At 42.3% G+C, this 27,287-nt stretch overlaps 1 protein-coding gene across 1 annotated transcript in view; it reads left to right on the top strand.

Annotated features, from left to right (window-relative positions):
* The window catches only part of lrp1bb (low density lipoprotein receptor-related protein 1Bb), a 180,215-nt gene that overhangs the window by 120,520 nt on the left and 32,408 nt on the right, over positions 1-27,287 (top strand). The window contains exons 43-65 of the mRNA XM_061088066.1: positions 811-1,015; positions 3,172-3,364; positions 6,317-6,442; positions 7,524-7,652; positions 7,795-7,914; positions 8,782-8,895; positions 9,311-9,460; positions 9,729-9,851; positions 12,522-12,641; positions 14,232-14,360; positions 14,672-14,794; positions 15,567-15,707; positions 15,948-16,135; positions 17,480-17,663; positions 17,754-17,839; positions 20,278-20,400; positions 23,432-23,613; positions 23,828-24,027; positions 24,482-24,670; positions 24,812-24,960; positions 25,225-25,318; positions 25,489-25,605; positions 26,372-26,491. Of these exons, the coding sequence (XP_060944049.1) occupies positions 811-1,015; positions 3,172-3,364; positions 6,317-6,442; positions 7,524-7,652; positions 7,795-7,914; positions 8,782-8,895; positions 9,311-9,460; positions 9,729-9,851; positions 12,522-12,641; positions 14,232-14,360; positions 14,672-14,794; positions 15,567-15,707; positions 15,948-16,135; positions 17,480-17,663; positions 17,754-17,839; positions 20,278-20,400; positions 23,432-23,613; positions 23,828-24,027; positions 24,482-24,670; positions 24,812-24,960; positions 25,225-25,318; positions 25,489-25,605; positions 26,372-26,491 (3,305 nt within the window). The remainder of the gene's footprint in view (positions 1-810; positions 1,016-3,171; positions 3,365-6,316; positions 6,443-7,523; positions 7,653-7,794; positions 7,915-8,781; positions 8,896-9,310; positions 9,461-9,728; positions 9,852-12,521; positions 12,642-14,231; positions 14,361-14,671; positions 14,795-15,566; positions 15,708-15,947; positions 16,136-17,479; positions 17,664-17,753; positions 17,840-20,277; positions 20,401-23,431; positions 23,614-23,827; positions 24,028-24,481; positions 24,671-24,811; positions 24,961-25,224; positions 25,319-25,488; positions 25,606-26,371; positions 26,492-27,287) is intronic.

Genomic DNA, 27,287 nt, shown 5'->3' with positions numbered 1-27,287 from the left:
CATGACTTCATTACAGTACGGAGTTGGAGTCCGGGAGCTGGAGAGCGATAATAATTTGAAAATAGCCTTTTTTTTCCAGTTCTTTCTTTCCTGTTATTTGTCAACATAGCTGCTGATTTAAAACACACGCACCCTCCGTCTCACAAATCCATACAAACAAAGATAGATATTTTTCATTTATTTACTCTAAAGCTATTATCTGCTTTTCATACTCCTAAGACCTCGCAGAGAAGAACATGAATAAATGACCTCTATCTGAAAACCTGTGATGCTAATCTCCTTTATCCAATGAAAACTGAGCTGCACTTTATTACTGATGAATGCCCTCTGGGCTTATAAAGGGGAAGCCGATGGTCGTGAAGAATATGTGAATACGTGAAGAATAAACCTCTAGGGATTTAATTCATTAAGGAAGGATTTTTCCCATTTATTAGGGGTTTGTTTTATCTGTGCTGTAGAGCTTTATCTCTAGAGTAAGAGCACGCACTGAACATGAATTTTGTCGCAACGTATAACATGTAGACCAAATCATAATTTCATGAAAATCTACTTTTTATTACCAATAGATGACTTGGGTAAAGCCTCTTATCAAATATATAAAATTTGAAGCAGTCTTGATGATATATGCTTATGTTACAACAATTTCCTCTTTTACAGTGAAAATATGCTCTGTTGCCAAGGCAACACCATTCACAAAAGCTCACAATTTCCGTGATATAGCATCATCTAGATCTTGAGGCTTTCAAAGGTATTTGCTTTTATCTACAGACCTTGAAATTAATGTTCTGGTTTGCCTATTGCACATTCTAGCCTGATGTTTTGGACCAACTGGAATGAGCAGAGTCCCAGCATCATGAGATCCACGCTGGCGGGAAAGAACATGAGGATCATCATCAGTTCAGACATCCTGACGCCCAACGGGCTGACCATCGACCACAAAGCAGAGAAGCTCTACTTCTCCGATGGAAACCTCGGCAAGATTGAGAGATGCGACTACGATGGTTCCAGCAGATATGTAAGTGTGAAAGTAAACCTCCCCAAGTGAAAGATTTGAACTGTGTTTGCAGTAAATCGTAAATTAACTTGTCGGATTTACAGCGCCCCCTCTTGGCTGGTGTTTGCTACCTTATAGCCAAGTTCTTACTAATAAGACGAATGGCTGCTAATATATACAATACATCCTGTTTTGAATGCATTTGTAGCCAATGATTACTTTTTTTCTTAGATTTGTATTAGTTATAACCCTGACACAAGGTATGGACATTCCATTATTTATGTAAATTCCTGAATGAATAAATGATGAACTATTTTCTATGAACGAGAAGCAGTGGCTCACCAGGTAGAATCTATATTCCTCTTTTGTTTTTGAGGAATGGAAATGTTTCATTACAAAACATCGGAGAATCCAGGCACATATTCAAGGACAGAATGTCAAATTGATCTGCCCCTTTTTCCTCCTGGAATGAAACTGTTTTTGTGTCTCCCATTTAATCTCCCATCCCTATTGAGCTTCCGGAACATGATCCTGTATACGCGGAGAAGGATATGAAATACCTCTTGATGCTCTCTCTTATATCTCATCTCTGGGGGTACAGATGGTCTCCTTAATCACCAAAGTCATTCCATGCTAAAGTAAACAGGCTCAGCTTGGAGTTAGGACTCAGGAGTTCTCATTTTGCCTGTGAAAACTTGCATGCATAATGTATGACATCCCACCTGGTTGTATATCCCCTGAATCCCAATGTGTGCAAAAGATTACAGTACAAGATGGTCCTTTTTGCTGTGGATTCCACTTTTGCTTAACATGACCTCTGCCGCTCATCTCCTTGGCCCGTTTCAATTAGTTTCCCATATGCTTGCTGATCTGGGTCACAAGGCTCGGGAAGTCTTCACCTGTGGGCCCCCCCCCATCCTGCCCTCACTGCAGTCAAATCCTGCTAATGAAGGCTTTGCAGCGAGACCACTCCAGGTGCGGATCCTCCGTTCCAATTAAAACGTGCGACTTAAGCAGTCCTAGCTGATCGTCAGCTTCAGCTCTTTCCCCCCCGACGCTGTAGTCGTTTGAAATCTTGAGACAACCCATCCACCGCATACAAGACATTAATACTGCGGAGATGGCAGCGTCGGGCTCCCTGTCACTTTTAAAGTCCTCTGATTGCCTCATTTTTGTATTGAGTCAAATGAATGTCAACTTGGATGGCGGTGAAGTGCCCCTCGAGGGCTCGGCTACTCTTCGCTGCAGCAGTGCCATCTCATGCTGCCAGTGTCGTTGGTGACAGAGAAGAATAAAAGCTGTGGCAGGAGTCTGTCCCCTGTGCCACTTTGAGAGTGGAGACCCATGTCATTAATGCCGGCCGGGCAGCAGAGTGCATGAAAAGGGAGGATGTCAGCATGTATAACCACGAAGAGAGGGACTGTAAATAGAGAGCTGTCGGCGGGTTGAAGTACTATATTTAGATATTGTCGAGTAGTAAATGAGTGATAAGAATAAATGAATTGTGTATGTTCACATTTACCCAAAACACGAGTTGGGCACAAACGTAATGTGTCGCTGGCTGTAAACCCTAATGTGTCCCAAATCTAATTTTGTATCAATATGTTCCATCCTCCACCATCTGGCGCCCCCCCCCCTCTCGTTCTCTCTCCGTCTCTGTCTCTCACTTGCCTGATGGCCATTTGTTGCTTCCACACGCTGGGCTCCTTTAATCAACACCTGTCCTATTAATCCCAGTATGGCACAGGGCTAATGTGATGCCGCTTACAAGCCTGTCCCACTAATGGCTTAGACTGCAGAGCTGCTGGAGGCCCTGATCCCCCCCCCCCCCCCCCCCCAGAAGCCCAGAGAGTCCCACAAGGAGGCATTTGATGGATTCCTGCCTCCCTGCCAAAGACACTGTCATTTACTCCTCCAACATCTGGGTTAAGCAGTCATGTGGGCGGCCTGGGTGATGTGTTGATTAATGAGTCCAAATATGACTCTTCACATTTGTTCCTATGCGCTTTCACCTGAACCTCTGCCGGTGCTTTCTTTACCCACATCCTAAAAAAGACCTTGGTTTATCGGTGGAAGTGAAAATATTGACAGTATGAAATTAATCTTGTGCTATAATAGAATAATTCCCATAACCAAAGACTTAGGTAAACGCCTTAACATCTGCTCTGTACTTGTAGGTCATAGTTAAATCAGGACCAGGAAACTTCTACGGGCTCGCCGTCTACGCAGACTTCATCTACTGGTCAGACTGGGCCCGCCGGTCTGTGCTGCGGTCAAACAAATACACAGGGGGGGACACCAAGGTACTTAGAGCGGATATACCCCATCAGCCAATGGGAATCATTGCTGTGGCCAGAGACACAAATAACTGTGAGTATTTAAACACCTTGGGATAAACTTTTTTTCATTGCAGTTGATTCTGAAGACCCCTCTTAATTCACGCCTTTAAGGCAGATGGCGTGTGATGGTGTTAGGCCCCGCCCACACATATACATGTCAGTCAACACTGTCATTCTTCACTTCTTGCTCTTCACCTCACCTTGGGCTAACTAGGTACTGCTAGTTAGCTCCATCTATCTTAGATGCATCGCAATGCGGACATTGACGACTACATCGAGACAGAACATAATCGAATCATGGTTTACGCCATGTTAACTTGTTTTATTGATGTCCTTCCACTGCATAATTATAACCACCACTGCCTCATGATCAGGACAAACACATAATAAATGTCCAGCCGTCTTTGACCGTGTCAGAGTCTCTGTCTGAGTGTCCTCCCTCCACTCGCCCGCTGACCTACACTCACCATTCACATTAACAACAAACACCAGCACTATTAGGAAGTTATTAGGACCAGGACGTTTACTTTGTGTTTGTTTATTCGCTTTAGAGTTAATGAGCCACGTAGTTCACATGCTCCACACAACACCAGACGCACACAGTCAGGACATCATTGTTAAAGTGATTCATGATCAGACACCATCGATTAATAACTAAATACATGTGGTTATCAGTTTGAAGGGGTATGTGATGACATCTGTGCCGCAGCTAGTTTGTCATCACCGCACGCTTTTGTTTGGTTTCACCGTTCCGACGTCACAACCCCTTCGGTGGCTCCTGCTGTTCGTTCTGCTGGTTCAACACCAGATGCAAAAATGAGAGTATCAGAGAAAACTGTTATTATCAGTGTCACTTCGACAGTTTGAATGCACTTGTCCCTCACTGTCTTGACATTTTTCAGTTGCTATAACCAGTAGCGAAATGCAACATTTACTCAAGTACTAAACCTGTGTGCTCTTTTGAGGTATTTTTAATGTACTTGAAGTACTTCAACTCGACTGCATTTCAGAGACAAAAATATTGCACTTTCTAATCATCGCATTCATGTAACAGCTGTAGTTGTAAGTTGGATTCCACACAATGGAAAATATGAAAAACAAGATTGAGCCTTTGGTTTCCAGCCTTTTGGCCAGTGGCTCATGCTGCCCTAAAAAATATATTTTTAAAAAGTAATTTATCAGCTCCAATACAATATTTATACAGCATATATTATCTGCATGGTTTGAATTCAATAAATACTGAAATGTCCAATGTAATTATAAAAACAAATGTGTGTCTCAGAACTTGTTTCTCCTTTACAAATAATAATGCACTGTCTCAAATCGGCTCCAGCAGCTAACATTTACATGCTGCTCACTCACTGATGCTTCTGTAATAACCATCAAACAATGTTATAAATAGAAATCAGTCAGTCAGACAGACCAAAACATTTATTTTACTTTTAGACTTTAACTATATTTCACTGCTACTTTCACTAAATGTAGCAGTTTTTCAAACACTTTCACAAAACTGTTAGCGATGGATACTGTGCATTTAGGAAAATAAATACTTTTTGCAGAGTAATCTCAATGCACTCTTAATAAAATATGTATTAACGATTAGTTGACACTGGTGAATAATACTAGTCCATTGGTATGTCGCCTGGGTTTTACTAAGTAAAAGCAAAATATTTAAAAACTGGGCCTCGTTTGGATGAACAATATCAGCGCGGATGATAAATGAACATGGTCTTATTTGGAATGTCCAGAAACTAAAGTTTCAGAGGTAATTAATTTAAAAAACAGGCCTATGTTGTATTGGGAGTCTCCGAAGTGCCATATAAAGTTGAATTTCCAAGTAGGACAAAGGGAAGTGGGCTTCGGAGTGTCCCACTGGTTGGACTTGGACGCCAAGAGCCGTGCTGTTCCTTGTTTATCCCATCATGGGAAATAATCCCATCCTACGAGACGCCAGGTTATAGCTTCGAGTTGACGGCTTCATGTTCAATGACCATGATTTTACATTGTGAAACTCTGATTACATTTTTCTTGTCATGAATGTCCTGATTATTCATAATCATACAAATTGGTTACCTGAGCTGAAGACCAGGAGCCGATTCTTGTCTCATGAATAACTCGTAGCTAAGGGGCAATTAATAACTGAGGGTCTTCATTGAACATGCATGTTTCTGAACACTAACAAATGAGATGTTGTTGCCAAGCTTCTTGTATGCATAGCTCCTGAGGACTGAAGCAGCCCTTGCTTTGTTTATTTGTCTTTAATGATTAGAGTTGGTGATTGTGGTCTATGTATTGTATTTGTATATTCAGCACTATGATGCATTCAGTGACAGAATGGCACTCAGTAGAGAGAATACCTCTGCCAAGACATTCTCCATATGAAACCACATTAAATTTACTAGAACCAGATTTTTATTTTTTATTTTATTTTGCCAATAGCTGTATTCTTTTAAGTGTTTTGTTACATACTTGTTTGTAACTTTAATTACCACCAATATCCTGCCAGAGACCATTACATCAAGATGCCCTAATTCCATATACAACTAGTCAATTTTTACTGGAGAAAGATCTATGTCAACTATCTTATTTATTAACGGCAAAGGTCAGTCCCCATCAGGCCCTCAGATGAAAAAAAACAAAGACATAATTCCTTGAATTATAAATCATTTAAGGGATGTTTTTCTGTTGCTATGCAGACAAATCTGTGCCAGCTCAATCCATTGAGATTTCTAAAATGTATTTGGGATATGTGTTTGGAATATCACGTTTCCTTATTGCTAATAATTAAGGTGGTCTTACCAGCATTTTGAACATTACTTACCAATATATAAGGATGCCTGAGTCCAGTTGTCAGGCACGTTGCAGTGCTTCCTCAGAAGAGGAATGTAGTGAAAGTCTAAGACTGATTAAATCTAAAATAGAAAGCTGTCTGGGGAGAGTGCTTCTGACCTCCTAACCAATTCCTCTCTGATTGTGATTGAAGGTGAGCTGTCCCCGTGCCGACACATGAACGGAGGCTGCGGTGACCTGTGCCTCCTCACTCCGTACGGGAGGGTCAATTGCACTTGCCGAGGAGAGCGTTTGCTGCTGGATAACAACAGATGCGTGTGTAAGTCATGAGAAGCTTCATAATTAATTCTCCTGAGGGCAAAACCTCTAACCTGTCGAACATCCACGGTATTAACTATTGATTTTTATTGGAATTTTGAATGGATTTATTATTTCGAAATGCGTCACTCTTGAATTTGTATTCACGCTGTAACCTGGCATCTGTTTACACCCTGGTAAGACATTCTCTGTGCTGTTTACACAAACCCTCTTTGAATATATCGCTTTGTACATAACCACACACAAACGGAAAAGTGTTGACCAGCTGCTGACTCTTCTTCTTTGGCTTGGCAGTGACTTTGTAATGATTCCAGGAGTCCTAGTCGATACCGCTCAGGGAAGATGCAGCTATAATGCAGTGCTACTTTAAGTTTAGCCGGAGCAGAAAACACACTTGAGAGGAGTAGGAGGTTTTGTCACAATTAGTCGCCTGAAGTCACAAGTGTGGAGCCTTTTCTAATTTGACACACGGCTCTGTGAATTCCATATGCAGTGTGAGGATATAGAACATAAGGTGGGAGGAGCTGTTCAAATGAGGGAAGTTTGGCTGGACTGAACATGGCAAGTGACTCAGAAGAGCTGGATGGAAGCCTGGATGTCACAGTAGAGGACAGTGGGCCCGATTCCACTCGGTACTAGAGGAGGAAGAAGTTTCAGATCGCTGAATTGTGAAAACTGCAAGAAGCACAGGCTGGGGTTCGTAGATAGAAGATAATTATTGTAGAAATTTGAAGTAATACCATATAACTAACATAACTAATGGCATTAATTATTCAAATGGTATAAAGTATAATACTTTACCAGGCATTTCCCACTTATTCAGGCTACTTCCAATGGAAACGCTTGCTGATTGGCTCTTCTTAGTCACAACGTAGCCTTGGGGGATTCATAGGGCTCCTATCACATGACCCCCTTCTAGAAGAATACAATGTCCCTTACCCTCGGCTACCAGTGTAGAACATGACATGGAGAATCAAATACAATCCATGTTGTCGTTGCTAACAGCTGTTGTACAGTTAAATTCTCCATTTTGACAGGCAAGATCCGTCATCATCGTTATTCACCATTGTCTTCTTCTGCAGCAGAAAATTCCTCCTGCAACATCCACACTGAATTCGAGTGTGGAAATGGAGAGTGTGTAAACTACCAGCTGACCTGTGACGGAATAGCCCACTGCAAAGATAAATCAGATGAGAAGATGCAGTACTGTGGTAAGAAACACTTCACAGCTCTCAATCTGAAGTCAATACGGATTAAAAACACAGATATTGAACAATTTACCTATCCATCGCTGTTTGCCATTTACAAATATGTGGTTATTTCCTACACGTTGACACAATTAAATGTGTTCAGACAACAGAAGCTGTCGGAAGGGTTTCAGGCCGTGCTACAACCAGCGCTGTGTGGCCAACAGTCGTTTCTGTGATGGGATTGATGACTGTGGGGACAACTCGGATGAGGCTTTCTGTACCAGTGAGTCACAGCCGTTTGATCTCCTGTTCTATCCGTCCTGCCTCTGAGGGCAGGATCCAGCCACACACTAATGCTCATATTAATACAGCACGCTAGGCTACATGCTGGGCTAAGCCTTCACTGTCTAATGAGCCCCAAGATCATAAAGAGTGCACAAATTCAAAGAGGATTCCAACCTCCACCCTGACAAAGTTGCCTCTGAGAAACCTGCATAGCACAGATTTCTCTTTTACCTCGACGGGGAAATAACGCAGGAAAAAGAGCCGTGGTGTTTATTTTCACTCTGTAATTGGTGAAAGAGGGAAAATAAGGTGAAGAGCCTCTCACCGAGCCGATTGAGCCCGGGAGGAGACAGAGGGGCTCTCGTAATTAATGTGGACTCGGCTTTTGGGGATTTTAGGGAGGAGTTAATCTCATTACGTAGTGTCATCTTCAGCCTGGCATTTTTCTTTTAATGGGACATCAACAATAACTTTTCCCATTGCCGCTGGAACATTTAATTATAGTATTATGTTATATACGATAATAAAATGCAGCGAGGTGAAATGACCAGAACCATTGTGCATTAGGTGGTGAATGAACAGCACAACTAAGGAGCCCCCTCTTGCATATTAAGTGTGATTTGCTCTTGCACAGCACTTAGGGGGTCATGAAAGTCGAGCAATTTTTTTATAGCCAAGGAAAACCAACTGCACAGATACTGCAACTCATCGCGAGCCCTTTCTTCTTCTCTGTCAGTCTGCGACCCGGAGCTAATTTTCACCCAAGAGGTTCTCGGCATTGTTGTGAGCTGTACCTGTTAACTCCGTCTGAGTGCTGCGTCTCTTCTGTTATCTTTTTTGAAATGCAAATTTTTCCTTCCCCGAGATGTCACGTGCGGCTCGTCGGAGTCATCGTGCCGGGACGGGAGCTGCGTCCCCAGCTCAGCCTGGTGTAACCAGGTCATCGACTGTGCCGACGCCTCCGATGAAAAAAGCTGCAGTAAGTTCTTTCTACCTTTTGCTATGCATTGCAGGTACAATGGAAATATGACAGTGGCAGTCAGTAGAGGTCATACCACTGCAAAGGCCCAACTTAAATTAAATCAAGCTGAACCACATTACACACATTCATAGAGAACAGTTGCATGTATGTATGCCTGTTTTGTTTTTTTCCATCACGACCCATGAATTGTTTCCTGGGTAAGTTGTGTAAATCATCATATCCTTCCACCAAGTTTTTTATGGAAATGTCTTCAGTTGGTTTTGTGTGATCTTGCTCACAAACCAAACACACCAACCGACAACACCACCAACTCGTCACTGGGATCACATTGAATGCTGCCACCCTCGTTCTCGCCTCCGCCATCACGGCGCTGTGACAAGACAATTGTTGTTGTGCTGTGTTTTGTATTCAGACCACACCGACTGCTCGCACTTTCACAAGCTGGGGGTGAAAGAGAAAGATTTCATCAGCTGCAACTCCACCTCGCTGTGCATCCACCACTCGTGGATCTGCGATGGTGCAAATGACTGCGGCGACTACGTTGATGAGACCAATTGCCAGGGTGGGTACAGCACACACACACACACACACACACACACACACACACACACACACACACACACACACACACACACAGACTCACATTTTGCCTGTGCATTGAGAGGCAGATCAAGTTAGCCAGCTTCAATTAGAAAAGACTTAAAACAGATCTCAAATTTGAGAGATGATAATGACAGTGGAATGAGAGATTCTGAGAGCTTAGTATTAGATAATGACCTCAATCACGACTAATGCCCAGAAGACTGACTTGGTTCCGTCGCTCTTCCCAGTTTCCCATGGACAGAAGTGCGAGGAGGGCCACTTTGCGTGTCCGAGCGGGAACTGCATCTCCAGCGTGTGGCTGTGCGACGGCCAGAAGGACTGTGAGGACGGGGCGGATGAGTTCCAGTGCGGTAAGCAAACAAATCCAACCTCACACGGAGGAGCCTCCACACAATAAACTGCAATGATGTTTTGTTTTCTAACCGGTAAAAATTGATGAGGTGTGTGGTTGCTCTAAACAACACTGTCGGTGGTTGGAAGGATATTTATTATCCATTAACAAGAAGCTATTTGTTGTACCATATTTTCCATATAAATAGATCCAGTGCTGCAACGGATATTGCGTACAGTACAGTTTATACTGAGGAGACAGAAGGACAAGAGATGATTGTTCATCATGCCACATGGAAATTTCTCCCCACTTTGTTTTGCTCCCCCGGATTGTCTGTGTGAGATTTCTCTAGTAGGTGTCTGTGAATTCAGAGTGCGGCTGTCGAGGGCACAAGTTTTTCCCCCCTTTCTCTCTTTGAATTATGATACACAGCACGCCAAGTGTTAACAATTCATGAATGAGCCATCACTGAAACGGTTATATTAAAGACGGAATTGTGGACTGAATGGCAACTCGTGACATATGAGAGGATTACACATTACGATGCCACTCCTCTTCCCCTCACTCCACTTCCCTCACTCCACTTCCCTCACCAGAGGCGGCAGGAGCATCCCTCCTTCTTGCTTTGATCCACGCTAATGTATGCAGAACCTACCGTGACAAAGTCAGAGACCTCCGCAATTAAACAGGAGGGCCATAATTATGTCATGGCACGGATTAATATAATTTGCCCTCAAAACCAACAGCTCACTCTCGTACCCGTTCACGTGTCATTGCCCTTGGCATCAAAGCAAAATTGACTGGTTGCTGTGATTCAGGTGGTCAGAGCGTCTGCAAGGATTCATCACGGTCGCACACGTGTTCCACATACACACTGTCACAACACTCACACTCTGTATTTAACGTGGATTTAAAACCTTTGTTGTAACACAACAAATATGTAACCATTATAATTTGCAAAGAACCAAACATATAATTTTCCACACACGCACGCACACACAAACACACAAACTCAGAGCGTGGATGCATGGCATGGAAGTTCAAGCAGTGTTTTGCGATACGTATATTGCTGTTGTTGTTGTTGTTATGTTATATATCGTGCAGCCCTAATAGACATCATAATCATAATTATTTGTTATACGGGATCAGGTCAATAGTCCTTGTCAGCTTAAGGACTGTTGTGCCCAAGTCCAGCCTCATAGACCCACTAGTGTTGTAATTTTCCCTTTAAATCATCCAAACCTCAGGGACTAACATCCAGAGTAACACAAATAAAATGTGACAATACAACTTACAGGTCTTGTAATGGTCAATGTTTCACTAGGATGTATTAGATCTCTAATTCTCCCGGTTTCCTCTTCCTGTATGATGAAGCAGCACCTCTGTTTTTTTTCTTGGAAATGAAAAGCAATAGGAACACTCGTTTTCCTTTCTTAGTGCTGCTCCACTTATCTGATTTATTTTATAAAGGGTCCATGAATGTTGTTAGAGAGATGCATAACACACGGACACCATTTCCATCGTTTTATCTTAAAATGTCATTTGTGCCCGTGCGAAACGATAACATCCCGTGCTTCAAATGTTCTTTTATCAGAACTGATATGAATTACGCCTAAACTCTTTGAGATGCTCTGAATAGTTTTTTCAGGACAAAAAGACAATACTCCCATTCCTCTGAGTTAATTATCATATAAAAAGCTCCAGCCACTGATAATCTGTCTGCAGAGGGAAAGTGGTTTGAGGAAAATGCCATTACATTTCCGAAATGTCCTATTCCACATCTGATTAGAGGAAATAGTCATTTGTCACTTCACAATGCATACTGAGCGTTTCTACTCTGTGAAACACTGTTGAAAGTAAGTCATGAAAGGATCTTTGATACAGTCTATGTGCTGTGGACTTGCTATGTTGCCGCACACTGGAAGCTCCCGCTCACATTTGATCTGGAATAACATACAGAAAGTCTAGATAATCAGGAATTCCACATTAAGCCATTTTATGTTTATCTCATCCTTATCTCACATCATTGTATCAGTGAACGTAAAGCTAACACAATGTACAAAGCATGACGGCGAGGAAAGCAACCCAGTGGGAGAGATGCCCCCGGTCCCTCCCCCTCCACGCTCAGTGGGATCCATAATGCCTTGCACTGTGGTCTGACCCGGAGCACACATTCTCCCTTCCTTCTCTCAACGTCTCATCAAAGCTCTGGCAGACTTTTCCAGGCCTGACATCTGAGAGGCAGAGACCACAGAACAACTCTCCAGGGAGAGTGGGTGGCTCAGTGACACAGACTCAGCACAGATAATGAATATATCCACATGGTTCACAATGACTTTTACACCGTGATCAGCAGCATGCTCGTTATTGACATCCGACAGTTTACTCTCACCTTAAGTATCTTGCTCTCTTTTATAATTTGATAGTAGAAATGAATCTGAATTACGAGTAACGCTGAGCATCTATCAAAACACCTTCCTTTAAGAGACAAAAGGGAAAACATAAATCTACAATCCTTTGAGTGGCAGCTTTACTCCTGTGGTGACACTAAGCAAAGACACTACACAGAGAGAAGAGAACGAGCCACTGGGGCAAATAGGAGCCACTTCTATAGGCTTTGCTGCTTTTCTTGTTGCGTCCTCCCCACTTTGTTTGATTTATGGAATTGAAATGTCCCTGCTCTCCGCAGATTCATCATGCTTGTGGAACCAGTTTGCCTGCTCGAAGAACAAGTGCATCGCCAAGCAGTGGCTGTGCGACGGAGAGAACGACTGCGAGGACGGCCTTGACGAGAGCGTGCAGATCTGTGGTGAGTGCCCTTTAGCATGTCACGGGAGTCTGCTGTCAGTATAAAAGGTCACATCCGCTATAATTCATATGGCGGCTCCATGTGTTTCCTCCATCAGAGCTGGAAATTAATGAAAAGAGATGAAACAATCTTAATGAGACAACAAAGGGGGCTGCAGGCATTTCTGATGACTGGAGTGGGCACTGAGGCAAATAGATTTTTCATCACCGAGACCCAAGAGGCACAGTGATTTCAATTGGCAAATGAGATGTGTGTGTGGGTGGGTGTGTGTGTAATGAATACTACAATAAAACAAAAAATCCAACCACAATAAAGAGACAAGAATTGCAGTGAACATTGCTTGTATAATTGGATTGTAATGGAGTTTCAAGGAAATATTAATGAAATGGCCCGTGGGTTTCTGAAGCACAGTTCTCGTCAAAAACAAGATATGCATGTTAGCGCTACATGCTTCACTGAGCTACTGTATTTACCTTTGTTTCCCTGTGCAGCAATTTTTTCCTCTCGTCTTTGTTCTAATCCAAAGTAATGATGACTTAGAGGATTGAAGTGGATATTTTTACTCGCAGTAGCACGATCTTTATGTGTTAGCTGTGAATAAGGGCAACTGCTGCACAATGAACGTTTGTTTTATGGGGATCAAAAAGGGACGGACATTCCAAACCGTGACCAAAGCTTTTATTGAATGAGTTCCAATGTTTTATTGTGGAGCACTGGTACTTCTTGTGAGGATTACTTTTTACTACTTCTCTTCTGCTATTTCTTCTGAGCCATATGTAGTAGAGTGCAGAATTTGATTTGAACCCATCTGAGTCCAAGAGAAAACTAACCCAGTCCAACCCAAACCCAACAGGGATTCTTCTTTTTCTGATGCAATTTGAATGTCGCTTGCTTACAATGGTCACTAAAGGAACAACCACTGCTAGTTTTTGCACTGTCATGTTCTACATTATGAGTCAGGGAACGTCGTGACACTGTCTGACCAGATCCGAGCCTGATGCAGTTATTGTAAGATGAACATAGAGGCTGCAGAGATGGTGTTACCGTCCTTCACACATGGTTATTGCTTGTTTTTCCCTGATGACATGTGCATTGTGAAATATCATCCAAGTCAGCTGACGAACCCAAACCTGTAAATCATTTGAAAAGCTGTGTCCGAACCCGGCCTAGACTGTTTGGTCCCGACAGGCTCTGGTATCCACACTCTGATATGTTGCCCATTTCCACTCATCTTCTTCCACTACAACCCTGCAGTATGGAACAGCTTGTTTAGTTTTACTTTGAACTGAAGTACTCTCATATAGTGCTACCGATCAATAGGCCTGGTTATATAACATAATAACATAAACAAGTGAAAGTAAACAAATTCTTAGATCAAGAAGTCTCTAAAGGAGAACGCAGTCGGCCTTATACAAAATACTGGCCCTGACCCTTCAGGGGCTCAGACTGACATATTCTATGAAATAACTGAACCAAAACCAAGATACATCCGCTTCAGTTCAGATGTACCTATTTTTCTCTGTGCTGCATTTGACCCATTGTATTCTTTGGTGTTTGAAAGTAGAGCATGTGCTCCTGTTTTCCTCTTAGGCTCAGTGACATGTGCTCCGGGGCTGTTCAGCTGCCCTGGGTCGTATGCCTGTGTTCCGAAACGCTGGCTCTGTGATGGCGAGCGGGACTGCCCTGATGGGAGCGATGAGCTCTCTGCAGCTGGCTGTGGTAAACTGCGTCTTCTAGTTCACAACCCCTCAGTAGCTCATTGCAAGTATAAAACTTTATGTAATCCCAGGGCAAAGGAATCACTGCCTGTTTACAAATGATTGTCCTTGTGTAACTTTAGAATACCACATGAAACAATAGCTCATAGATCATGAAACCAGTACAATGTGGACAGTTATGCACAACTCTATGCCTCTGTATGGGGATTAGCATAAAGTTTATTAATATTGACTGGCATACTGATTGCCATGTTCAGAAAAATTGTTTTTCTATTGATTAGCACGTTGATCTCACCTCTTTCCTTGCATTAGCACCCAACAACACATGTGATGACAGCTCATATCGCTGCCGCAACAAGGCGTGTATCCCCCAGCGGTTTGTCTGCGATCACGATGACGACTGCGGAGACGGAACCGATGAGTCAGTGGAATGTGGTGAGTTGAATGCAGGTTGCGCTGTGGTGTAAATTGCTAGTGTGTAGAATAAAGTGACATCTATCTGTGGGTGTGCAGATTGTATTTGCAATGCGCTTCTTTCAAAACACGGCGCTGCAACGTGGCAAACTCTCTGGAGGAGGACCTGCTCCTTACGTAGCTATAAAGAGCTCATTCCACGCTAATGAAAACGCATTGATTCTTGGTTTCAGGTGATTGTACACTAATGAAAACTTAACTATGAATATTATATTCAATTTGTGCTGATAGAAAAAAAATTAATATGGAAGGCAATGTTTATAAAGGTACAGTTTCTCTGGACTTCAATCAGGCTTTATGCAAAATTATGAGGTTCAATACAATTGTTTTGAATGATGGAACAATTATCTAGGGAGATTATTGTGTGTGAGTATGTGCAGCCAGTTCTTTTTCGAGCTGGTTTATTATAGATCAATCCATAAGCAAGTTTTGATGTCAAAACTAGAGGGAATTCTCTGTTGCTGCTTTATTATGTCGAAGTAATACTGATGATGTATTCATATTTGAATTATTGAATAATGCAGCTATAGACACCATTATACATCCAGATGGCTTCGGCTGATAAACAATATTTTATAACACAAGTATTTGTTGAAATAATCAGACAAACATTCCCTTTTGCAGCCTAGTGGAGCCCATCGGATTAGTACTTCATTCTACCACCACCAATAACTGACACCATGTCACTGCCAATTGGAACTTGATGAAAAAACGCCTCTTTCTCCTTCTCCAGTCTATCGCTCCTGTGGTTCTGAGGAATTCCGCTGCAGGGACGGCCGCTGTCTCCTCAGCTCTCAGTGGGAGTGTGACGGCCATGCAGACTGTCCCGACCACTCTGATGAACTGCCTCTGAACCTCAAATGTCTGGCTGCAGGTAAGACTGCTGTTTGGCTCGCAGCTGGAATCTCTTCATCAGTGTCACAGGCAGCACCACTCGCCAAGGAAACTGGTGGGGACATATGGTGGAAACAAAAGCTGCCACCACCAGGAGACTTTTTCCTGAAAAGGATTAATCTGTCAAGCCCCATCGTCTGGTTAAAAAATGTTCCACAACTTAGATGAGGAATTGTTAAAGGATGTTGTGCCAGTGAAAGTCATATCTCGCTTTTTTCAGGAAGCTTGTGCAATGGCTCCTTCTTCATGTGCTCAAATGGACGCTGCATTTCTGAGGGTAATCTCTGCGATGGGAGAGACGATTGTGGAGACAAGTCCGACGAGAAGAACTGCAACGTGAACGAGTGCCTGAATCGCAGAGTCAGCGGCTGCACGCAGGATTGCCAGGATCTTACTGTGGGATACAAGGTAAGTGACCATGGTCCCGGTTCAGCTGCTTGAAATGCATTCTGCTTTAGAATGGCTTCCTGGCTGCAGTTAGTCGATAAAGCCTAACTCCTCGGGCTAAAGGTTAAATCAAGCTATGGGAAGATAACAACTGTAGAAATATTTAAAACAACAGATAACACAGTCACCGGGGTTCAGTGCTAGAGCAAACACCCTCCTGAATACAAATCCAGTGATCCCACTGCACAGCAAGAGTCCCTTCATAAATATGACTGAGAGATGTGTCCTTCAAACAGTGTGACAGTGCATCGTAAGATTCAAGAATAAAGTTTAGTACACCGATCAGTTCATAAGCCGTGTGTGTGTCTGTGTGTGTGTGTCTGTGTGTCTGTGCGTGCATGCGTGTGTGTGTGTGTGTGTGTGTGTGTGTGTGTCTGTGCGTGCATGCGTGTGTGTGTGTATAACTATGTGAGTGAGATTTTAATTTAAACACTTGACTGACCTGCGGTTCTCGCCTTTAACATAATTTCCAAATCATGGGTAGATAAAATGTGGAGCCTATATTAGTAATAGTGTGGACATGAATGATTAATGACCAATAATGAATCAAGCCTAACTTCTCACATCATTAAATAGATAAAGATGGGTGGGAGCGTACATACATTTAGTCGCTCCCTTCTTGAATAACCTTGAACGCTGTAAGGAGTTTAATGATATGCCAACAAACGTCTGCGCTCCCTGAATGTGCCGGGCGATTGTGCCGTGCCTGGTAATTGTGGCATGTCCGGGTTGGATCCTGGTCAAGGCCACATCTGCCGCCGTATTCTGTCGGTCAGTCGCTTTGTCAGTCTGTGATAGTTTATGTCTTCAGACCTGGATTTTAGTTCAGTTCAGTGGCTCAGAAACGTGTCTGGAAGCTGAAAGTGTCAGAAACCTCTCTTTGCTGCCATGACAGGAGCAGAGCTGGACAGAGAGCACATCAATGCAGACCCTTCGCTCACCCTGAGCAGGGTGACCAGTGGAAAAGCCTTGGAGGTTATAATGTTGGATAAAAAGGGATTTGCACTGACTCCAGAGCAGCTGATACAAGCACTTTGTTATTTTTTGGAGGCCCTGGTCTCTGAAGAGTGGTCAGATTTTTGGAGCTTTGGATATGAGTGTGTATCACAGCTTTGACAACAAATAATTGCATGAATGAATAAATCATGTATTTTGTAGTCAGGCATAAAACCTTGAATTATTTGTTACCCTTCACTTAAATAGCTAGGTGACCATTAATGTTCGGTGAAACTAAGCCTCTTGTTGCTTGTGCTCACATTTCCTGCCTCATTATCGCCAACACATATTTCTCATGTTTGTGATCAGTGTAAATGCTGGCCAGGATTCCACCTGAAGGATGATGGGAAGACTTGTGTGGACACTGATGAATGCTCCACTACCCTTCCCTGTAGCCAGCGCTGCATCAACACTTACGGCTCCTTCAAGTGCCTGTGTGTGGACGGCTACGAAGCCTTGGAGCGCAATCCCAATAGATGCAAGGCTTTGTCAGGTCAGCCCGATTTCTTATTATAATTAAAGCCTCAATGTGCAGGATTTCAACTCTCATTTGACCTCTAATGCTGCATGTCCCTCATTTCAGCTGAAGAGCCGTTTCTCATTATGGCCGACCACCATGAGATCCGCAAGCTGAGCGTGGACGGATCAAATTACACCATCTTGAAACAGGTAGGTGATTCTTGCATCATGAGGAACTTGTGACATACTCACTTGGCAGTGGATCAGTTAGTTTACCGGTACTAGATTGAAATACTGCTAAGAGGCATCAACAGCTTGTCAATACGATTACAGCCTTGTCTTCTATTGGTTTTCACACTACAGGGAGGAAATATGGCTTTAAATGAGTTTAATGAGATTTTAGTAGTAGTGGGATTATGTTCAGTAGCTGAATGTGTGGATTAAGTATTAATTGTAGAAGACAGGATATTGTAAATGTAAATGCATTGCTTTGCATTACCAGACTGAAAGACAATAATTCCAAGTAAGACTTACTGACTGTTTTCTGCTAATGTCCAAGGACAAAGTTAATATGATAATATGATAACAATGTCAACATATTATCAATTATATTTTAGTATGAGAACCATGCAGTGACAGTCTGCAAAAAATAAATCATATTTCAGTCATATTGTATTTTCTAGAGTTTGCTATTTGGATCTGAGGAGCACCTGATTCAGCTGCACATTCCTGAATGATACACAGACGACCCATTTTCCCTATAACCTCAATGAAGGACAAAATGCTTCTGCATTAATAAGCAGTAAAACAGCGTGTGGACGTGAGCGTCACAAGCAAGTTATGTGATTAAACCTGAAAATGGGGCACAAGCCTCTGTACAGCATGTGTAATGTATTGTCCTGTTTTGAATGAGATATCTAATGGCCCCTCATGATTTCCCAATCCCCCCCCCCCCCCCCTACCATATGGGCAGAGGAACATTGCCATTCTGACTGGCAGAGATCAGAATCACCCCATTGAGGACCCCATGGAAAAGCTATTTCAATCATGCCTAGGTCTCATCACAGCTGCTCCGGGCAGCGCTTGAATCTGACTGCTGATTATCATAAATGCTCGGCTGTGACTTACTGTAAATCAGCCAATGTATCCTAGAGCCTCCTCTTACAGTCACATTAACCTCTTTACTGGACGTAAATCTGCCGTCTGCCCCTCCGTTCTCCAGAAGCCACTACTCACTTCAACCATTGCATTTTAGCAGCAACTGACCTCAAATCACCTCCCCACTCCATTACCTTCCCTGTTTAAGAGTCTACGTACTGACATTGCTTTTAGAATACATTTGTCCTCCCACCACAAACACAGGTGACTCACAATATTGTATAACTCCAACACATTGTGTTATAGAGGCACTCTGTTCATGTTCTCCTACATTGTCAAAATTTGCATGTGTAAAATATTGTGGGTAGTTAGAGCTGATTAGTACAGTGTCCTTTCTAACCCTGTCTGTTTGGAATAGACTTTTCTCTTGATGTGTGTTGATGCTCTGGAGCTACTTCAGTATATCAGTTCATATTTTATAAATATTGAACATATTCTGTTTCCAAATCGCATCAGATTCAACACTCTACCCCCTTGGGCCCATTGTGCCGATCCGTTGAAATGTTCTGTAGATATGTGATCTAAAGACAGACAGAGATATCTGAAAGAAATACATGTAGAAAAGTATTATATATTAATATTGAATGAGTAGTAGTTATGTTGAGTAGTGACTTGATAATAAAGTTCTATATAATTTGCCCTCTGAATCATTTCGTAGCCACTGGGTCTCTGGTTGGTTTGTGGGGATGAAGAGAAAACACACAGCAGTTGTGGATCAAAGTGGGGGCGCAGCTCTCATCTCTGCAGCTGATGCTTGTAGTGGGAGAGGCTCCCCCAGGACACTTTGGCGCCTGTCTGTGAGGGTGTTGATGATCTGATGAAGATGTCTCATTTTGTCTGTCAGATTACCCGACACCCTCTCTCAGCACCCACGGTGTCAGACAGCAGGGTGGGGGCACTTGTTTGGTGAGCGGCTCCCTGTGACTGACAGTGGGGTCCTGTGAGCATGACAGAGAAGCCAAGTAGCTTGCTCCTCTGCTTTGAAAGGACCTCCACTCGCTTTTCACAGGCTCTTCAAATGCTTTGTATAGTGGGAAGCAGTGGAAGCTGTGGGAAAACCATCGGGATCAATACTGCGTGTGGAGTAAATATCACATCATAAACAGCCACTGTAGTGTAAGTCGGGCTTGTTTTGATCCGTCTCTTTCTGCTAGTATTGCCCGCTGGTGGGTATTTCATAAAATAATCTCATTTAACCTCAATCATCAGTCTATCTGATAACAGTGTTTGCATTGTGTGTGTTAAAATAAGCATTATCTCCTAAAATGTATAAAAAGGAGAAAATTCACAAGTGATTTGAAGACCTCTTATTCTATGCACTCACATATTAACATTTAGGATTCGTGCTGTGTGGGCACACCCTTGCTGCCATTGAAAGGGTATTTCATTTATGTTTAACCACACAGGGAACTCAAGAACAAATCTATTTTTCATTTAAACAAAAAACGCGTTCTTATGTTCTCATTTGTCTCTCTCCTTTGTATTTGCAGGGCCTCAACAACATCATCCACATAGACTTTGACTACAAGAAGGAGTTCATTTATTGGGTGGACTCATCCCGGCCTAGCGGGCGAAAAATCAACAGAATGCGTCTCAATGGGAGTGACCTCAAGGTACCGCAGGATTTAGCTGCTTTGTGTCTGTGCCATATGTGAGCGTGCCTGGGGCTGGTTTACTCAAGACTCATTGGCTTTACTTTTTTCCCCTCTGGCTCGTGCTAAAAAAATTGCCTTTTCCATCAATCTGCTGTCTTTTTCTTTTACTTCATTCCTTTTTTCTACTTTTTCTTATTCTGAAGATCTGTCATTTGTGCGAGACTAGGAAGTATTTCTCTTAAGTGGCTCATTAGAACTATTCAGCTGATGATGGGCGCCCTTTAATCCTTTTAGAAGTCACTGAGTGGATATTATCTGTCGACAGTAAGCTTCACCAATGAATGAGTGTTTTAGCGATAATGGGAATATCACCAACGGTTTTCAGATAAATACAATAAGCATAATGAGTCAATGCTGGAGAAAGGATGCTCTGGGTCATGGGATCAGAGCCCAGACAGTGGGGACACTGGGACTTCAGCAGAGCACCAGGTGGGTCTTCATCCTACATCTCATTAGCACGGGTGTGTGGGGGGGCATTAAGATCATTCAGCCCAATTACTTCCACAGTCTCTGTTTGAGCCGCAGCGAAGCAGGAGGACAACCCGATCAGGGAGCTTCTCACATCGGGTTAATTTAAAGAGTCAGTCACACAAAGTGCTTTTAGTATAGCGTTGTCGTATTAGTAAGAGAAGATTGGGGGGGTGCAGGGGGTGGGTATTCACTGAGAGTAATTGAATACTGTGGTTTAACTAATCATTTTAGATTTGGGGCTTTTATTTTGTTTGTTTACTCTCTTTTTCTTCTTTTTGAGACTTGAAGTTCCGTGCAGTTGCATTTCTCACTACACAGTGGACATGTATTGCAGAGCCCACAACGAAGGGCTTGTGATTGCGTCACCATCTTGTCTCGCCTTCACTGCTTAGCAAGAGAAGTGGAAATAAACACGACAATAAGCTTTTAAAGCCCCTTCATGTGCACTCTTAGCTATTCGAATGAATTGAAGCATGATACTCAAGCACCGGATGTATTTTCGTGAGCCGGTGCCATTACCTCTTTGAAAAGAGTTCAGTGATTGAGTTGGCCTATTTGAAGGAGGCTTCAAAATGGGACAATGTAGTTGGGCTGGTGCGGCAGAGACGGTCAACAAATGCAGCCTACGAACGATACAGCACCTGAAATGAGAAAAGGAAGGCCCAATCCTATTCCACCCCTTCTCCACCCCGTCGTCCCGATTCTTGTTGGGATGGAGGGGTAAGGGCATTTTTCAGACCAACACTTCAAACCTGGGGCTATGAAAATTTCCAAGATAGCTTTTTGAAAATCACTGGCAAGATGGGCGAAAAACCCGTAAATGTAGTACTGTCTCCATTAGACCAAAAATAACAATAATGATTGTAATATCTAACTCTAATATTGTTGATTTAAGATCTCAACAATTTTATCACAATTACATCACCGGCAAAACTTTTTTTTGCGTCTGTTTACATTTTGTATTGATCTGGCACTACTCTTTTGTTTTATCCCATAACAGCAGTTTACTGTCTTATATAATTGGTTTTATTTTCAACATCCAAACAGATATGTATGTGTCCATCTTCAGGGCCAAGCCATCATTGTGTAGCTGTTGCTTTAGTGACACAAAAATACAAAAAAAAAATCTTTTGAGGAACATTTCAGTTCTTTATTAGCTTGAATATAAATTCTAAAAGGAAAAAGAAAAAGTCTTGTGTCAGCTGAAGGTGAAACAACAACAAAACTGCAAAGATCTCTCATCCTAGATCTCATAGACACTCTCTCTGAATAATGCAGTCTTTATTTTTTTTGAAGAGCCATATTCAAATGCTGACATTTGTTGAGTTAACCTTCAGTTCTATGTGAAGCTAAATCTTTTTGATCATTACAATGAGAAGCTACGGATCAAGTGAACCAGAGGGACTTTGTGTAATCAGGATTGGCTGCTTCTTCACCGGCTGACTTTGATCCAAATCACTGCTTCAGGAACGGCCCAGTCTTTTGGCAAGACTGGATATTTCCTCGCAAGTGCTGAAAGCAAAGGCCTCAAAGCACCCCACGCTTCTTAATGACAGATTGCATGAGAACAGAGATTCTTTTTAATTTTTTCCTTTTTCATTTATTTATTTAGTGTGAAATAAGTTTTTTTTTTTAAAGGCATTTGCATTATCTGCCAGCTGGCGCAATTACTGTTTATTTCGAACAACTGCTTTTGCAGATTCAAAGGATCGACTATCTTGGGGATATTAGTTGGTGTTTCTATATAGTTCCTAGTTTGTGCTTAAGAGAAATAATCCATCAAACAGCAGTACCAATCAATTTTTTGCTCTCCATCTGTTATAGGAGAACTGCACTTAGTATGCTAAAGATACAAAAAAAATTGCAGATATTATTGGCTTCTAAGGAAACTATAATCCCTGTATTTTCAGTGTAAATGTATGTCATTAAAAAAACTGTTTCAGGTCATTTGATACAGTTTTCCGTCTGTGACACATTTGTTGAAAAAGAAAATTGTCAGCTCCTGATGTGCAGTCAGGATCATTAATGATCCCCCTGGCGTACCCTTTAGCAGCCGTTCATTACAGAGGAAATACATGTCTGGCAATTGTCATGGCAACACAAGTATTCCTGATCTTAAACAAATATGTGGCACTCATCACAAGACTGTCCAATTCAGAGTGTATTTGAAATGGAAAAAAAACTAAAACTTTGCACCTAAATTATATTTCGATGCAGGAGATGCATCATGTGAACAAAATCTATTGTAATATTGATGTTTGTGGGACGTTTAATGGTTTGTGAGTGACTCAGATCAATTTTTATTTTTGTCTGTGTTAACATAATTTGCCACTGACAGATAAAGACCTGTCACTTGTTTATTCCCATTGCTTTTCAGTGGTTAATCACTAAAACATCGGTTTATTATATATATATATATATATATATATATATATATATATATATATATATATTAACATAAATCAGTGAAATGGATTGAGACGTTCAAAGCCTGGTTTCCCTCTCCCTGCCTCACCAGATAGTCCACAGAACAGCAGTGCCCAGTGCCTTAGCAGTGGATTGGATAGGAAAAAATCTATACTGGTGCGATGTGGAGAGGAAAACACTGGAAGTGTCCAAATCCAACGGGCTCTACCCGACCATCCTAATCAGCTCGGGCCTCAAGAACCCCACAGATCTCGCTCTGGATCCCCAGACAGGGTAAGCACATTATTATTACTCCAAAACATAACACCTGAGGCCACTGATTCCCTAGCTTGAGGGAGAACAGGGATAGAGTTACTTTGTACAGATGCATACCCTGAAATAAGTCTCTAATATAAGGAATGTAATCTTGTGACAGTACTTATTTTTTGTTCCCATGATGTGATGACTAGTACATGGCTTCTTAGAACCTTGCTAATCTTTTCTCCAGATACGTATTCTGGGTGGACTGCTGTGAACCCCCACACATTGGGCGTATTGGCATGGATGGCCGAGGGCAAACGGTTATCATTGACACAGAGATCTACAGCCCCACCGCTCTCACTATTGATTATACCAACAAAAGGCTTTACTGGGCAGACGACAACCACATCCTGTTTGCCAACATGGATGGCACCCAAAGACGCAAAGGTCAGGCTTAAGTGTTGCACGTGCAAAGGAAGTGTCTGACCCTCTTGTTTTCTTGCCAAAAGAAGAATCACACCTCTTCATCTTGTGTCTCACAATTATTCATTTTCAACGTGTTGTGTTCTCACCAAATGGGAGGCAAAATGTTTGTGTGATGATATTCCAAATTCAAGACACGAATAAACGCACACACACTCTCCACGCAGTGCAAGTGGCTTGAATTGAAATATTTAACTTTTAAATATAACTGCTGCTCATGACGTTGGAACATTGATATATCGGCAAAACATATAAGATCATTGGTAAACATTATAAATGGATCTGTTGCTATGGTTGATCAGAAGTTTAAAAGAAATGTGTTCTTCAAGTGCAACTGTTACATCACAACACCCTGTTGGCTGAAGTGCACTAAACGTTATGTAATTGAAGCTTGTGGCTACTCTCTGTCCACCTCCAGTGTCCTATGATCACATCCAAGGGGTAATGGCGCTGACTTTGTTCGAGGACTTTGTCTATTGGACGGACGGGAAGTCAAAATCGTTACGACGCGCTCACAAGACAACAGGCACTCAAGGGATGGAGCTCCTCAATTCCTGGCAAGCCATCAAATCCATCAAGGTCTACCACTCCCTGCGCCAGCCCGAAGGTATGAAGTCCATCTGGTGCTCGTGTTCGGTCCGGCCTCCCATGCAGAGCGGTGGTCACAGGCCTCCAATGTACCTTTAAGTAGGAAATGGTTTGTGTAATTCAGCTTGAACTCAGTCATGTATTCCCTCCTTCTGTGCAGTGCCCAAGCACCAGTGTCAAATTGCGAATGGGGGATGCAGCCACCTGTGTCTTCTATCTCCTGGTGGGGATCACAGATGTGCCTGTCCCACTAATTTTTACTTGGCTGCCGACAATAAAACCTGCCTCTCCAACTGCACCTCCAGTCAGGTCGGCAGCATTTCTCCAACTTCTTACATCTGAACGTACTTTGACCATGTTTTTCCAGCTCTGTTCTGATCAGTAATCCCCCTGAAGGCAAATAGCTCCACTCTCCTATGTGTTCTCCTTCTAATATCTAAGGTAGCGGAGGAAATGTTTGTGTATCGATTGATTCAGCTTTGAAAGTTGTTGCAGCTTTTTAACAACAGAGAGTGGAGAGTTATTTCTGATGTTTCCTTTTACCTCTCCAATAATTTCCTGTGGTGTTAATAGTTTCGCTGTGGGACAGATGAGTGTATCCCTTTCTGGTGGAAGTGTGACACTGTGGATGACTGTGGGGACGGATCAGACGAGCCTACTGACTGCCGTGAGTGACACTTTCTTCAAGGTTGTTTCTCTAATAGTAATAGATAAAGGTCGGCGCCTATTTGTCAAATTCCATATCATTTCGAACCATTTTTTATCAGAGTGTCTTGTCTCTGATTTGACATTTGGGGTTTACGCACCGTTTCGCTGTAACGATTTCCTTCGCAACAGCGGAATTCAAATGTCAGCCGGGGCGTTTTCAGTGCGGCACTGGACTCTGTGCTCTTCCTCCCTTCATCTGTGACGGAGAGAACGACTGTGGCGACAACTCAGATGAAGCTAACTGTGGTAAGGACATAACACTTTGTCTTTGATTTGATGTCTTTTATGTTTTGAGCTGTCTCTGCATTTTGCAGAAATGCGTCCTTTCACTCAAAAAGCATTCAAAGGGCCCCCATCTCTTATTGATTTTTTTATTTTTGGAGATGAAATCTGAGTTTGTGAGGATGGCACTGTTGAGTTCTCAAATATTTATTATATTTGTAGTTAATCAATAGAAAACCATATCAATACATCAATCATCGGAAGAATTACCAAATATTTTCTTGTTACTGCCTACAATTTTTTGGAGTTATGCCTAAGACTATATATTTGAGGGACATTTTAATTGTTGTTTGACATTTACAGACTACAGTGCTTTAAAAACATGTTGGTACAGTAGATTAATGTATCACATTTATAATTAGTTGTCAGCCCTAGTGCTCTTATATACATATATATGTATAGTATTTTATTTTAATTTTTGTATTATCCTTCATTTATAGTATAAACTTCTCAATGTTTGATGTGTAAACATAAAATGCCTTTTCATCTCTACCCAAGGATTTTGTTTCACTGCAGGAATCCTACCAGACACCAGTAAATATTAGATACGCATCCCAGTTTCTGAAAACTCTGACATACATATCTAATATCTACTGGTGTCAGAGTTTTCAAAAGCTGACTATATGCATGACAGGCAGCCTGTCAGTTGTAGTTATATAGATGTTTTTCTTTGTTTGGAACCGAAGCATTCTTATTGATCCGTCCTCCCACTGCCTATTTTCTCTTTCAGAGACATACATCTGTCTGTCGGGCCAGTTCAAGTGCACCAGGAAGCAGAAGTGCATCCCTCTCAATCTCCGCTGCAACGGTCAGGATGACTGTGGCGATGCAGAGGACGAGACAGACTGCCGTAAGTCATCACTTTAAGTCTTCTTGTCTTAGAAATGGTTTTGATGAGCTTTTACACTGGGAATCCAATGAATACATTCCACATTTGATCAGTCCGCCCCAACATTGCAGCCGGAGAACAGTCAGTGTTTAAGGTTTTATGTTTTTAGTTTGAATGCTATATTATAACTGGTTGACATGAATTACCTTGAATTGTGTCTTGTTGAATTGCTTAATTCCTTTCTGTGCTTGGACAGAATATGTAATGCCATTAACATGACATACTCCTCATTAAGTATTCCAAAGGCAACCCGTGTTATAGCCGGTGCCTGTGAAAAGGGATTAGATATTGAATCACACGGAGGACAAGAGCAGATTTTCTCTGCCATGATGTAACTCATCAGAATATCACACCCCATTCAAGTCTTTCAGACGGCTGCATTTGTCTTGCATGTGATTGCGAGAGGGACGAGAGTGCGGGGGGGGGGGGGGGGGGGGGAGACAATGCAAGAAAGTCAGGAGGAGAAAAGGAGACTTAAAAAAAAAACCTTTAATTAAAGTCAGGCTAATTACTTCCCCCCTTCTTAGACTTTCAGCATGATTGGATGAGGTGTTGAATGTACTTTTGTAATGAACACTACACTGAAATTAACATGCTCTCTGAAACAATGTGAGGAATTGGAACAAGCAACTACTGCTTCCTTGCTATCACGCTCCGAAGGTATTACTTACCCAGTGGCTGCTTTATCAAGTTGTTCTTTTGTGAGCTGAAACGTTCAGGTTGCTTCCACCGATCCAGATTTCCTCCTGTGTGGTGA

The sequence above is a fragment of the Limanda limanda genome, chromosome 16 (genome assembly GCF_963576545.1).
Source record: "Limanda limanda chromosome 16, fLimLim1.1, whole genome shotgun sequence".
In the NCBI taxonomy this organism is placed as follows: Eukaryota; Metazoa; Chordata; class Actinopteri; order Pleuronectiformes; family Pleuronectidae; genus Limanda; species Limanda limanda.
Note: the sequence above shows the minus strand (reverse complement) of the source record. Positions and strands in the feature narration are given on the sequence as shown.